This window comes from Marmota flaviventris, chromosome 6, assembly GCF_047511675.1.
Source record: "Marmota flaviventris isolate mMarFla1 chromosome 6, mMarFla1.hap1, whole genome shotgun sequence".
NCBI lineage: Eukaryota > Metazoa > Chordata > Mammalia > Rodentia > Sciuridae > Marmota > Marmota flaviventris.
In genome coordinates this window covers 135,734,859-135,750,819 of record NC_092503.1, presented here as the reverse complement: position 1 = coordinate 135,750,819, position 15,961 = coordinate 135,734,859, and the positions used below count along the sequence as shown (strand labels likewise).

Here is a 15,961-nt window from a genome sequence, read left to right as displayed (position 1 = left end):
AAGATGTCATCTCACTCCAGTCAGAATGGCAGCTATTATGAAGACAAACAACCATAAGTGTTGGCAAGGATGTGGGGAAAAAGGTACACTCATACACTGCTGGAAGGATTGCAAATTGGTGCACCCAATATGGAAAGCAGTATGGAGATTCTTGGAAATCTGGGAATGGAACCACTATTTGACCCAGTTATCCCTCTCCTTGGACTATACCCAAAGGATTTAAAAACAGCATACTACAGGGACACAGCCACATCAATATTTATAGCAGCACAATTCACAATAGTTAAACTGTGGAACCAACCTAGATGCCCTTCAGTAGATGAATGGATTAAAAATGTGGCATATATACACAATGGAATTTTACTCAATAATAAAAGAGAATAAAATCATGGCATTTGAAGGTAAATGGATGGTGTTGGAGAAGATAATGCTAAGTGAAGTTAGCGAATCCCAAAAAGACAAATGCTGAATGTTTTCTCTGATCTAAGGAGGCTGATTCATAGTGGGGTAGGGAGGGGGAACATAGGAGGAATAGATGAATTCTAGATAGGGCAGAGGGGTGGGAGGGAAATGGAGGGGGCAGGGGATTAGCAAGAATGGTGGAATGTGGTAGACATCATTATCCAAAATACATGTATGAAGATAAGAATTGGTGGCAACATACTTTATATATAAACAGAGATATGAAAAATTGTGCTGTATACGTGTAATAAGAATTATAATGTATTCCGCTGTCCTTTATATTTAAAAAATAATAAATAAGTAAAGGTATTGTGTTCAATCACAACTAAATAAATAAATAAATAAAATTATTTTGCAGAAAAAAAAATGTTATAAATTTGTTACTCAGAATATTAGCGTCATAGCCTAGATATTTTTGGATGTTTTACATGTCAGAGATTTTCAGATGATGAAAAATTAATTTTATTCATGTCAGTTTTCCAGATCAAATATTTGAATTTATTGGAATTTTAAAATATTTCCCTAATTGCTTTCCATCATATTCTGAAGCAATCTCTGTAAAACGTATCATAGATACAGTAGGGAAAATTGTCCAGTCTCTGTGTGCAAATCTACTACTGGTTTATGGACTTGTTGAAAGAAATAGGAGACAGTGAAGAGAATGATCTTGTGATTTTTGCCGATACTTACTAATAGAGCCATGCATGAGTATTACAACTTGTAATATTTACTCCAATATAAGATCTTCTTTTGTTTCTTGAAACAAAAGGAACAGTTGCCAAATATTTAGTGCTTAACAAGAAAACATGGCAATGTGGTTTACATTCTCTCACTCATGTAACACTAATTTGTATGAACTAAATTCAAAACTTGAAGGAAAGAAAAACTAATATGTGACATTGCTAGGTAAGTATGAAAATTTATGTTAAAGTTGTCAGTTTTAATAGTTGAAATCAATAATATGATTTAGACATATCTAGCAAAGTTATGTATAAATACTATTAAGTATATTGGCTACAAAAACTTGAAAAAATTTAAAGAATGCTTTGTTGATACTGATAAATTTGAATTTGCTTTCCAGTTAATACAAATGCACCTTTGAATTTGATGTTAATACTAATTTGACACAAGATATTAAGTTTACTTAATTTTAACAGATGTATTTTTGAAAGTATATACTTTTGCCTCAAAGTCAAATTGGTTATTAGGAAAAAGTGAACTGGTTTTGTCAACTTATGAGAAGATTAAAGCAAAATGAATCTTTTGAAAAACCAATACAGTTTTTGGAAAACTTTTAAGTATTTTTAGTACAATTTGGATATGGGCATGTTAATCTACTTTTTTTAATCATAAACTTTATGAAATCTAAATATACATCAGATATTTATGATGGAAATTTAAATTTGAATTGAGATTTGCTAAAGTATAAAACACTGGGTTTTGAAGACTTTAAGACAAAAGAATGCAAAATATCTCAATTGTTTATTAACATTGACATGATAATATTCTAGATATGTTGAGTTAAATAATATATTGTTAAACTTTTACCTTTTTAAAATATGACAAGTGAAAATGTTGAATTACATCTGTGTTGCACATTATATTTCTGCTGGTCAGGGTTGTCTTAAACCATTATAAATACACAGTGAATTAATATTAACGTTAATGTTATTGCTAAAATGATGATGGTGGTAGTGATGTATTGTTCCTTGTTCTTCTCTCACTAGGTTATAAACTCCTGAGGATTGGAAATGCATTTTATCTTTTTTGAAAATTTAGTATATCTTATCATATAGTGCTTTAGATATTAATAGTTGTTTGTCAGTTGATTGATTGCCCCAAATCTGCTTTTAACAATTCAAAGTATACACTCACTTTTTTTTTTTAAACCTGAGGTGTAGAAGTTCCTTTGAGTGAATTTGCGCGCGCGTGCACACACACACACACACACACACACACACACTTATTAAGTGTACTTGGTGGATGGATTTATTTAAGCAGTGGTTTTTATTAGTGTATTGTCAGGGTAATACCTGATAGTACTTAAATTTAAGAGTTATTTTTATGTTAAACTTTACATGAGTTTTTATAGAAATTAATTAGTTTATTTTTTATTTATATATGACAGAGGAATGCATTACAATTTTTATTACACATAGAGCACAATTTTTCATATCTCTGCTTGTATACATAGTAAATTCACACCAATTTGTGTCTTCATACCTGTACTTTGGATAATAATGATTATCACATTCCACCATCATTAATAAACTCCTTCCCACCTGCTTCCCCTCTAACCCCTCTGCCCTATTTGGAGTTTGCCTATTCCTCCCATGCTCCAGCTCCCTATCCTACTATGAATCAGCCTCCTTATATTAAAGAAAACATTCAGCATTTGTTTTTTTGGGGATTGGCTAACTTCACTTAGCCAATCAAGTTAATCTTATCTTAATGCCATCCATTTAACTGCAAATGCCATGATTTTATTCTCTTTTATTGCTGAGTAATATTCCATTGTGTATATATGCCACATTGTTTTATCCATTCATCTACTGAAGGGCATCTAGGTTGGTTCCACAGTTTAGCTATTGTGAATTGTGCTGCTATAAACATAGATGAAGATGTGTCCCTGTAGTTTGCTACATAGTTCTTGAAACACTGGTCAGAGCAGTTAGTTGAAAGAAATTAAAGGGATACACATAGGAAAAGAAGAACTCAGATTGGCACTATTTGCTGATGATATGATTCTATACCTGGAAGACCCTAAAAGTTCCACCAGAGAACTTCTAGAACTAGTAAATGAATTCAGCAAAGTAGCAGGATATAAAATCAACACCCATAAATCAAAGGCATTTCTGTATATCAGTGACAAATCCTCAGAAAGGGAAACGAGGAAAACTACCCTTCTTAATAGCCTCAAAAAGAAAAAAATTAAAATAATTGGGAATCAACTTAACTAAAGAGGTGAAAGATCTATACAATGAAAACTACAGAAACCTAAAGAAAGAAATCAAAGAAGGCCTTAGAAGATGGAAAGATCTACCTTGCTCTTGGATAGGCAGAATTAATATTATCAAAATGACCATACTAACAAAAGCACTATACAGATTTAATCCAATTCCGATCAAAATTCCAATGACATTCCTCATAGAAATAGAAAAAGCAATCATGAAATTCATCTGGAAAAATAAGAGACACAGAATAGCTAAAGCAATCCTTAGCAGGAAGAGTGAAGCAGGTGGCATCGCTATACCAGACCTTAAACTATACTACAGAGCAATGGTAACAAAAACAGCAGGGTATTGGCACCAAAACAGATTGGTAGACCAATGGTACAGAATAGAGGACACAGAGACTAACCCACAAAATTACAATTATATTAGACAAAGGTGCCAAGAACATGCATTGGAGAAAAGATAGCCTCTTCAATAAATTTATTATTTTAGGAAGGGTTATTTTGTCTGAAATATTTTGAGTTACATTGAATCAGAAGTATTGTGGAAATAACATTGTAGCTAGGATTAGATAGTGATTATATTTTGCCAAGTCCTCTAGCTCTATGACTTTGAACAAGGGATTTAAACTTTTTGAACTATGATATTGTGAAATGTAAGTGAGGAAATTCTCTTAGTATAATTAGCAACTAGAAGGAATCATAGTAATATTGATGATGTTAATTTGGTAGAAGTAATAATACTTTGAAGAACCTATATGCTGCAATATAAAGATGATGTCATACTATAAAAAGGTGATGTCTTAAATATGTGACCCAAATCTTTAAAATGTGGTTAAATATCCTTAATATGTTTATCATGAGAAAGAATAGTGGGAAAGCTGAAGCAGTGGTTAGATATTTCAGTATCCTAGGATTAGACCTAGAGGTGTATGTGGTCCGGATAGTCTGGTCAGAGGCTCTTGCTTTTTGCCTTCTACATTAAACTTAATTAACACTCATCTCTGCTTCAGCTTGAGGCTTTGGCCAGGTGGGGAACTTGGTGCTGTGCAGACCAAGATAGGGGTGGTGTCTAATGTCTAGGGTAGGGCATTTTTAGTAGTACTATTTTTTACCTAGAAACCCCTACCCCTCCTTCAATGCTGTTCTTTTTTAGTGGAAACTTGAAATATTGTCAGTCTTATTGAGTACAGATTTTAAAAAATTATGGTTGAATAAGAGCTAAACCCCCACTGCTGTTGGTGAAAGAAAACAAAACAACAAACAAAACAAAGCTTAAAGCTTTGGCATTGTGGAAATTTGAACTATAATCTTGGTTTCTTCACCAGGAGTTTGTTTCTCCCCATCTACTTCTGTATTGGAGGTGAACTATCTAGAAACACCTGGATTGTACAGCCTTCATGTAGTAACCCTGGGATACAGAGAGCAAGTATGATACTTTAAAAATTGTGATTCTCTCTGCGCCCTGCCCTCCAATGGTTTGGAATGCTTTCTCTGTGTGGTAGAACCCTAATGTACAATGTAGCATACAATATGGAGAACACACTCACCCAAAAACTTTTTGAGTTTTACTAGCTGAACCTACTACCTCCAAATGCCACATTCCAGGAGAATAAAAATTGTTCTCACTAAGAGCTGTTTATGTCCATGACTTAACAGTTGTTCTTATAACACTCCATCTGTCCCTGATCTCTGAATATTGGTTAGCATTATTAGCTTTATCATCTGCAACTTTCTGGGTGTACGCTTACAGAGTTCTGTGTTTATGCTTATGCACATACACTTGAATTTCATCTTTCAGTGGATTTTAAAGTACTTTTGGTCCTGTGTATTGAGCAGGGCCTTACACATATTAGGCAAGTACTCCACCACTGAACTACCTATCCTAAGCCTTATAAAGCAGAGTTTTTAACTTGCATTTTTCTTTAGTGGGATGCAGTGTTTTCCGCATGGCAGGGACTCCATAGTTGCAGAGCAGATCAGAAATAGATCAGGGATCCAATAAAAGACATTTCTGTCATGACATGTACATATTTTAAGATCAAACTTAACTGAATTATGTTAATTAATTGTATCCCTGAAAGAAATTGGTTTAAATGAGAAAGAATATTTGTAAATAAAAATCATATAATCAACAGCAATATTTTAGCAGCAACCTGTTGAATGTGCAGTGACAGAAGAAAGGTGTCGCGACCCCTCGCCGGCAAGGGAAAACACGACACAGGATTCTTCTTTCAGCAGTTTATTCAGGCCTTGATTCAAGTATCATCTTCTAGCGACCCCCGCCCAGCGCCCAAGCAAAGCCTAATAAAGCCTCCCGCTTACCAATCTAAAGCCGCCAAGTGGATCTCTCTCATAGGGTGGTAAGGGATTGCGTGTCAATTCTCCATAAAAGGAGTTGTTTACCACAGGCCACAGTGGAAGCCGGCGCCATCTTCTAATGGCGGCCACGATCTATAACAATGGCTTACCACAGTAAGGTATTGTCATCAATATTTGTTTATTTGTATATGATCTTTTTAAAATCATAAACAGCATTTACTTTGTTCTTTCTGCCTTAGCCAGGACACAAATAATAAAAAGAAATATATAAGGAAACATCAATAAATCAGGTAACTATAAAAATTTTATAAGTCTTTTCTTTTCAGTACAAAGTTTTTTTTCTTCCAAATTCACTGGACAAAGTGCAGCACTGTTTTAGTTAGCGTACCTTCAAAAAATAATTTCTTCTATAAATCACTTAAATGATTAGAACTACATAATAATGCACTTTGCAAAGAACAGCCTTTAATTGTATAGAATGTCACTGTGAAAGATAGGAAGGGGAGAATAAGGGGAAAAGAAACTTGGTTTTCAAAATAAGTACAATTTAAATTTTTATATAGTTAATAATTATTTACTTTAAAGAGATTATTATGTAAGTATGAAGTTGTTGATTAATTTATTATTAACTTCCCTGCAAATTTATAAAATCCTTATTAATGTATTTGGATCCCTGATTTATAAAAACTTTGAGCTAGTATATTGTTCTAAACTTGAAAGGACTTATTCACACCAGCACAGAATTGGCTAGTTAGTCAGATCTTTGAAAGGATTTTGATAGGATATGCTTCTTGTATTTCCTCTGTTTTTTCCCATCGTTGATTTCATGCTCAAGTGTGGTGATTTATTTATCCAGGGCACTGTGCCATTCAGTATAGAAGAGGTCAGTGTGGTAGTATTTCATAGCTTTTCTTTCATCCACAAAGCCTTGCCACCTTCTGTCTATGACTCATGCATCTAATGGCATTCTCTGATAGCAGAATGTTTGATTAGCAGTTACCTGCTTATTATTCTCATCCTGTCCACGTGTGGGTGTGCTGATGCATGTGAAATCTAGAGATCCCGGCCAGTGTTGAAGCATAATCCTATCTAGGCCAGGAAATGCCTGGCTGCCCAGATACTTCTCAGAGCAATAGGGCAGGGACTGAATCTCTTATTTCCTTCCTGTTATCCATTCCATAACACCTATGGCCTAAGTGAGTGTTTGATATTCACCAGTCCAGCTTGCTTTCTATTGTTAATAGAATCTGTAGAAACCAAATTTTATGTTAAAATATCTGCAGACCCATCAGTATAGAGTGCTTGAGTCTATTAATGAAGTAAATTACCATATAAATAATTAGAAATATACCTAGATTAATTCTTGCTCTAGGTCTGTTAGACTTTGGGTAGGTTACTTTAGTTTCAATTTGCCTCCATTTCCTCCTCTATAAAATGGAGGTAATAGTAGTACAACTCCATAGGGTTCTCATGAGGATGGATGAATGTTGACCTTTAGGGCATATGTGGCATCTATGTAAAGAACTGTGCAAGTGCTCGCTATTTGGAGCAATAGTAGGTCACAGGATTTTTTTTTTTTTTTTCTTTGTAGAGATTCAAAACTCAATATGAATGTCAAGAATGTGGGAGGGAGAGAAAAACAAAAGGGTTCCAACTATAGGAGCTTACATTAAAGAAAACCAGTGGGTACTGTATTTCTTGGGCATACCTTTTTATTCCTATGGAGATGAGCTTGTGGGCTTGCCCTTTGTGTTTCTTAAGGTCTTGTACCACCCTGCATGCATGCGGGCTGTTAACAAGTGCCTTTGGATTTACCTTTGAGATTTTTCAGCCATTTTTGGAACTGTGTGTATTGGGGTTTCTCTTTGTTGCCTTTCTCCTAAGCATTTAAAGTTATCTTTCTATACCTCATCAATAACAGCTTGCCCTCTATCTACTTGTTTTAAAAACTTTAACTCCATTTTCCTTATAGCATTTGCCCAAAATAAATAGTTATTTTAGTTTGTTTACACTAATATTATTACAAATGCTGGGTTGTGCAAGTATACCTGGAGTTCAATTGGTATTTGTTTTCTTCCCACTTCATTAAATTAAAGGTTTACAATAAACATTTGCAATTTGCAAGGAATGTGTATTTCAAACTATGTTGTTATGGAAATTCTACTACTGAAAATCTAGTAATCCATTTCAAGTATCAGTTTTTGAGAAGCTTTTTTTTGGAAATGAAATGAGGTAATTTTATACGTTTTCTAGATATTTAGAAACAAATAAACCAATTGGCAAAATATAGCCTATTAGAAAATGGGTGGGCATATAAAATGGGTAGAGGATCTAAACATGAACAATTCCCAGAAGGAATAATCTATAAGCTCACAAACAAAAAACTTCAGTCTTCATACTGGATGAAACATGAAGCGGAAAACCCCATTATGTAATTTTTAAAATAAATTAAATTGGGAAAATCAAATTGGGAAATTTTTTTATAGCATATCTTTTTTTCTTTCATATTTTTGATAACTAAAAATGTATCGTAACTGACAATGGACACAAAAGCTAACATCTATAACCTTTTGAAACAGAATGTTTTGAGGGAGAGAACTCTGGTAGGCCAATGTGCAGGATGACTGGAGGTCTGGCCTCTCATTCACTGCTCACTTGGAGGTGTGGTGTTTGGCCATAGAGCTACTCTCTTTTCCAAGTGGTGCATGTGTAGCCACTGAGCATCTGCTCAGATGGCTTTTTCCCTGGCAATGAGGGAAGAGGCAGTCACAGGTAAAGAATGTCCTAACTGTTGGGCATAGTCAGTTCTTCATTATTCAGAGGTATGCCCATCATATCAAGAGGCAAATCAAAGGGAGGAAAGGTTGGTTCTTTGGTGACAGTGGTTTTATGAGGGAAATAATTTTTATCTTTGAAGACAATAGGGAATGGGGGTCTTTAAATATTGATGGTGCCCTCATTTTCTTTCTATCAGTCAAATCGGTTAAATCACTATTGATTGTTATTGACTTCATTCTTGTTCTTCATTCTGGTAATGTCTTAGAGTATTTTACTATATAGTTTTTTACTATATTTTACTATATAGTAAAATATTCTGGTAATGTCATAGAGTATTTTACAGGTATAGTAACCTGTCCACACTCATTGTAGGTGTTAAGCATTTTTGGTACACAATTCTGAGGTCTGGGATCCAGAGCCATTTTTTGTGTGTATGCATTCCTCAGTGTATGACTATACACTAAACATTTAACTGTTTTGAGTCTCAATTTCCTGATCTGTAAAATGAAAGGGTTGGATTAATTAATCCCCATGGTCTTTTGAATTCAGTGAGTTTGACAGAGATTTTATCCAGTGATTTGACAAACATGAACCAGGTGTAAATACTTTTCCAATATATTCTGCCCCTAGATGCTTCACACTCTAGTGGTTAAATCACTGGAAGTTTTTGTTCTGATTCAAAACAGCATCCTCTGTTAATTATGGAGGTGTTTGTAGTTCTTTTAGTAGAGGGATGATTTTCTTGATTCTTGGAGATTTGCTGTGAAGTTGGTCTTTTTAGAATAACTAGAATACCCAGAGTAAAAGCATGAAAGGCTGAGTAAATGAGTGCGTTCTCGTGATGCAGACAGGGTGTTCTGTTTCCTGACGCTTGATGACCTAAACAAAGAGATTCATTTTATTACTGGTGCAATTTCTCCAGCTTAGTACTACTTATCTTATCCTGTTCAAAAAAGCTGCTAAACGGTGCATAAACAGAAACATACAATGTGATTTAGCCTGCAGTTCAGAGGGGCCTTGCTCTCAGGTTGCACATGAGAACATTATTTTTCATTTGTCCACCTGGGCTATAGGTTCATTCACTTTGGAAGAGAGAAAAGAAACATTTATGGGTGGGTGTGAAGATCAGTTGAGTGCTTTTTCTAGCCATCTCTGACCACTAGGAGAAGGGGGAAACTTTCTCTGTTTCCTTTATTTTTTTAAAATAGATGTGGAGTTTTAAGTCATTTTTTATATAATAGTCAAAATATGACTATTAATTTTTAGGATTATGCTTACTTTTTGTGTGACTCCTATTGGACATTTCTGAGTACTCCATGGAAGTGAGGGTTCACCCTTCAAAGAAATATGGTAGGTGTCAAGCACACTGAAATCTGATCCTTTGGCTCTTGGCAGGGGCCCCATCCCTCCCTCTGACATATGTCCACCACCAAGTCAGTTCTACCCCCACATGATACTGCACTGCCCCACAGGCACATACATGCCCATAACTGAGACCTGGGAAATCTCAGGCACTGTATCCTTTCTCTCTCTTCTGAGCTCTGAGTGTTCTAAAATTACATGACTTTTCTGGGTTTGGGTCACTTGATTAAAACTGGAAGGCTTGTTTAATTCATAAAACACCCTGTAATGGAAAATGACTAAATCAAGCTGGTTTGAAAAACGATTCCTTTATGGTCTCTTATTATTTTGTTGGGTCTTGACATTGTTTTGGTAGTTTCCAGGTGGAGCAGAATAAGTAAGGAGATTATTTTCCAGTTTAAAATAATGAAGGACTTGGATTCTAGTTCTGGTTTTGTCTGTAACTAGTGGTATACTGTTAGGTAAGTTTACTAACCTCCTTCGCCTCAGTTGCCTGTTTCCAAATGGCTGCTTACCTTCCTAGCCGAGTTCTTCTGAGAATAAGACCAGAAAATTTCTGTGTCTTGAAAACATTAAAGCAATGGTGATTGCCTAAAATAGTATAGCATTTTATATGAAATAGATGCCCTTAATAACCATATGCAAAATTAAATTTGAAAGGGTCACAGGGTTGCAACAGGGTTTGAAGCCAATTTGGGATTTATACCAGAGTAATTGTGTTTATAATGAACAAGTTAGAGATTTAGCTGGCTCGTGCCTTTGTCTCAGAGGAGTCAAGTGTCAGAACTTAATGTGAGTTGCAGGTTCTCCATTGGTATGACATTTCAGCCATTAGACTGATTGGAGCATTCTTTATCAGCCTGTGCTTCAAGAGAAGGTAGAAACAACCATCCTGATAGATCAGAGGACGTCTGCCTGCTCAGATACCCTGTCTCCCTTGGAGGCCCCCAGGGGAGGCCAGCTGGGCTCCCTGGGCAGGAGACCAGGAGCCCACGCTCGGCTTGTTTCCCACTCATTGTGTAGCCTGGGTCCTATCACTGGAAAGGCCTGGCAAGGAAATGAGGAGGAAGCTAGTGCCACTGCTGGTTCAGAATGTTCCAGTGTGGTTGGAAAGTTTGAGAAGCGGCCTGGGTGAGAAGAACAAGACCTTATTGACAGGGTTCAGTGCTGGTCAGGTCTGTTTCACATCAGCTTTCTAAATAATCACAGCTTCCCCCTACCCCTATCCCCATACCTCTGCCTTTTTTTTTTTTTTTTTAAAACATCCTATGCAACTATGGTAGGACACATAGCATTTTCACTTGTTATTTCAAGAGAATTTTGATACATGGAAAGTGTTGTCTTCAAAACAACACAACAACAACAAAGCTTTATACTCCTAGGCCTTTTTATCCTTTTGCCATATTGTTAATTCTTCTTGCAAATATTTTTCTACTACTGTATTTTGTCATTGATTGATTTAACATTTGTGATGGTAGTGTAGGCCAACCTGGCTTGTCCTGGCCTGAATTGGTCAGGTTATGGACTGATTTAGTTAACGTATTGAGCATGTAAAAACCATGCACATGGTAATATTGGGATGAAAAGCACAAACCCTTTCTTTTCTTCTCCATGTGAGTCCGTAAACCAGAATATTTATGTCAAGAAGTCTGAAAAATATCTGCTGGAGGTTTTAGTGAACCACAAAATGTGTCCCTTGTATGCCTTGCCTTGTCATTCTGCCTGAATTTATGTAGGACTTCTACATTAATGTTGTATACACTTCCTTGGCAGCCCTCTCATTTCCAGGATCCATAGGGTAGCTCCAGTTCCAGCTTTAGGTCAAGTCATGATAATCATAAGGTTTGCTTTATTTTTATTTTTCCTGGATATCTGGTAGGAACTTTTGAAGCTGAAAGGGATATTTTAAGCTTTTTAAAACTGAAGATACCCAAGAAACTTCAAACATCCCCAACTACTTTAGAGGTCACAAATTCCCAGTAGTTATGGTGTCCCATTTTTGTTAAGTCTGGGTGGAAAGATGGGACTTCATCCTGGGACTAAAGAAAGAAGAGCAATTACAGGATTGATTACAAAACGTGACTTTTTAAAATTGATTTTACTTTTTAAATACATGGCAGCAGAATGCATTACAATTCTTATTACACATATAGAGCACAATTTTTCATATCTCTGTGTATAAAGTATGTTCATACCAATTCATGTCTTCATACATGTACTTTGGATAATGATGTCCATCACATTCCACCATCATTGCTAACCCCCTGCCCCCTGCCTTCCTCTCCCACCTCTCTGACATATCTAGAGTTCGTCTATTTCTCCCATGCTCTCCCTCCCTACCCCACTATAAGTCAGACTCCTTATATCAGAGAAAACATTCGGCATTTGTTTTTTTGGGGATTGGCTATCTTTACTTAGCATTATCTTCTCCAGCTCCATCCATTTATCTGCAAATGTAATGATTGTATTCTCTTTTATTGCTGAGTAATATTCCATTGTGTATATATGCCACATTTTTTAATCCATTCAACTACTGAAGGGCATCTAGGTTGGTTTCACAGTTTAGCTATTGTGAATTGTGCTGCTATAAACATTGATGTGGCTGTGTCCCTATAGTATGTTGTTTTTAAGTCCTTTGGGTATAGACCAAGGAGAGGGATGGCTGGGTCAAATGGTGGTTCCATTCCCAGTTTTCCAAGGAATCTCCATACTGCTTCCCATATTGGCTGCACCAATTTGCAGTCCCACCAGAAATGTATGAGGGTGCCTTTTTCCCCACATCCCCGCCAACAATTATTGTTGTTTGTCTTCATAATAGCTGCCATTCTGACTGGAGTGTTAGAAGATCCCTATTCAAAATGTGACTTTTAAAGTGTCTCTTGAATGATGATTTCCCAGCTTTTGACCTCTTATTAGTTTAATTAGTTATCTTTTATACTTTCTTTCCCTGAAAGTGGTACACGAAATATTTTAAACAGAGACCCTGCTTAGAAATTTTTGAAAGAATTATTAGAATCCAATTGAGAATCTCAGTATTTAGTCAAACACTTTCATGAGATAGGGATTGAGGTAGGGATTAACTACATGACTGAAAATTAATACAAATGAAGCACTTATTTGTGAAAAGCTAATATCCTCCCCTTTTTGAAAGTTCATATGTGTGTGGGAGTGTACATGTGCTGTGGTAATACAGATCTGGTCACATGTACACCCCCCCACAACACACACACACACACACACACACACACACACACACACCCCTAAAATCCCTTAAACTCCTCAATGACTTCCCAGAGCCAACTTCCCTCCAGGGCCTGGAAGGCTTCCCTAAAGGTGCTAACTTCCCTCCACTGCCCTGCTGGCTTTTCCACTCTACTGAGTAGTCTCTTTTTCAGTAATGCCTACACTGCATGTTCTCTGCCTCCTCTTCCCTGCCCTTTCCTCTTCAAGCCTCCTTTGTCTCCATCTGATCCCTTCTCCAGTGATTCCTTTTTGGTACTTCCCTTCGATTTGTCATATGCCTGCTTTATGTTCCCATAGCACCAAGGCAAATCACAGTTATCTGGAAGGAGTTTATCACAAGGCATTTTACATTGCACACATTTGCGTATTTCATATGGCTTGTGAGTAGCAAAATGTAAACCCAAATCCATGTGATTCTAAAGGTCTGCATTTTCTCTCTTCATGTTAACTACTTCTCTGGGTTTCAGTTTCTTCCTTTGTCTTTTATGGAGTGCAAATCGATTACTGTCTGGGAAAATTCCCTAGGAATAGTGGAATGCTGTATGGTGTTTATTGTCTTTATTGGTATTGTTTTATTTTGGTTGCCATGATCCTCTATTTTAGTTCAAGAAGCCTCTTAAATGCTTTTCTCAAAATTCTTAGTGTAGGCCATTTTTATTTTTTAATTTTAGTGTAGGCCATTTTTTTTTTTTTTTTTAATTCCAGCTACCATAGGTCTGACATTTCTCATTTTTTCTTCTCTTTCCAGGATGGTTCATATTTGGCTGAGTTCTTGCTGGAGAAAGGCTATGAGGTGAGTGACTCAGTAGGCTAGCGGATGGTGGGTTTGCTCAGACACAGGGGCCTCACGTTTCCTCTGCTGCATCCTCCTGATTTTCCACGGAAACTGATAACAAATCAGAATCTGGGGAAGACTGTGCTGCTGGCCTGTGATCTTGCCAGCTCATTGTGCTCTTTATCTGCTGGTGAGCACTGGTGGCTCAGCCGCTCCACACATCTCTGATAAAGCTTCAGCCTTCTTAAGCCCAAGCTGTAACATTATGAGCACTAATTTATGATGTAATGTGTTGTATAAAAAGTCCCACTCACAGTGAAATCACCTAAATCGGAAATTACACGGAGCAATAAAAGCCAAGCTGATCTTTGGCAAGCTTGAATGAGAAATTTACACCTGAAGGTTTTTGCTTTCTTAGTAGGCAGCCATATATTTTATGGAAGCTGAAACTTTCAGGTTTGCTACTGCCATTACTACTTCATCATTGTTTTTTTTCTTCTTTGCCTTCAACATTTTATTCTTTCCTTAAAAGAAACCTAGGTTTTTGTATGAAATTTGATGTGATTCAGTGTGTATATCTTACTTTTCAAATACTTTTTTTCAGATATATATGTATGTGTAAGTTCATGCTATGCAGAGAATAAACACCCACACTGTTGCCCATATGCTCTAACCTGCTTTGGGAGCGTTTGTATTGATGGCTTTGTATTGTATTTTTATTCCAGTTGTAAGGACATTGTATAAAAATGTGTAGTTGGAGACAATGGAAAAAAACAACAGCATGGAATCGAGCATCTAAATGCCAATAGGGTTTAAAGAAAAGAAAATTAATTTTCTTACTATATAACTCAGAAACTTTTTTGAGAGCCGTGACTTCTAGACCTTAAGAATTCATAGCAGGTGTGTTGACTACCTTCTGTATTCTTGCCTAATAGTTCTACATCTTGCAACATCAAAATAAGGCAAGTGTAATTATGAAAATACATGTGTATGTATATACCTATATGAATAGATTGCTATAATAATCGAGAGTATAAATATATGTTCTACTGAGCAGAGTTTTAGAATAGATCATTCATAGTTCAAAAGAGTTGTTTCTAGGAAAGGGCTATATTATCTATTCAGATTAATCTATGCTTTAATAAACATTAAAAGGAGAGATAGCCATAGTACTGTGTTTCAGATATGGAAGACCTACTGGGAGGTGTTTGATGGCCAGTATTGTGGTTGAGGCACAAGTGAAATAGGGGAAGGAGCTAGCAGAGAAGTAGTTATTGCATTATTGCAGAAGGAGGTGGTATGCCAGGAGAGATTCTGTAGCTTCATGGGTATTAAGGTCTTTGTTAAAGTTGTCGTGAGGACTGGGACTAGAAATGAAGTAGTTGGCTATAGGCAGTGTCCATATCCAGTCCTGAGGACAAGGGAGTATGGCTGTGTGCTGTGATAATTGTTGATTAGTGGCAGGGCCCATTCTCAGGCTGAAGGACCGGTGCATGGTGGTGCAGTTAGTGCTACTGCAGAAGACTATGAAGGAGAGTGGCATGCAGAGGCAAAGCTCCATTCAGGTGACTTGTTAAGGAACCAGCCGATTTCAGAAGTTAACTAGGATGAGAGGTTTGGAAACACTCAGAGAACCTGGGGCTGCCTGGTGAGTGCAAATATATTTTTTTTCATTGGCAATGAAATTATAAGTGCAGATTAGATTCTTATAGAGATGATAGAAAGCCCATTTGGCAATTCATGGTTACCTGGGAGGAATTTATCACAGAAATAATAATTGACCAGAAAGGAGACACTTAGGAGTGAGATCCATAATTGATAGAAGAAAACATGATTGACAATATAGGGGAAGGTATTGAGCCACAAAGTAGAAACAAGTTCTCCACATAGTATAGGGGGTATGTGAACTCTGTAAGGATGGTTGGAGTAAAGGGTGTTTATCTGCATTGTATTCTGTTTCAATAGGCTGCTGTTGAGAACTTTCAGAGATTGATATACTTGGAGAATAAGCTATTGAGAAGAATCAGATGGTGTCGTAGGCTTTATCTTTTTGTGTGTAGATCAAA

The 15,961-nt window shown here is 36.4% G+C and overlaps 1 protein-coding gene across 1 annotated transcript in view; it reads left to right on the top strand.

Moving 5' to 3' along the window:
* Positions 1-15,961, top strand: part of Gmds (GDP-mannose 4,6-dehydratase) — a 625,359-nt gene that overhangs the window by 101,079 nt on the left and 508,319 nt on the right. The window contains exon 2 of the mRNA XM_027954821.2: positions 13,869-13,913. Coding sequence (XP_027810622.1) covers positions 13,869-13,913 — 45 coding nt within the window. The remainder of the gene's footprint in view (positions 1-13,868; positions 13,914-15,961) is intronic.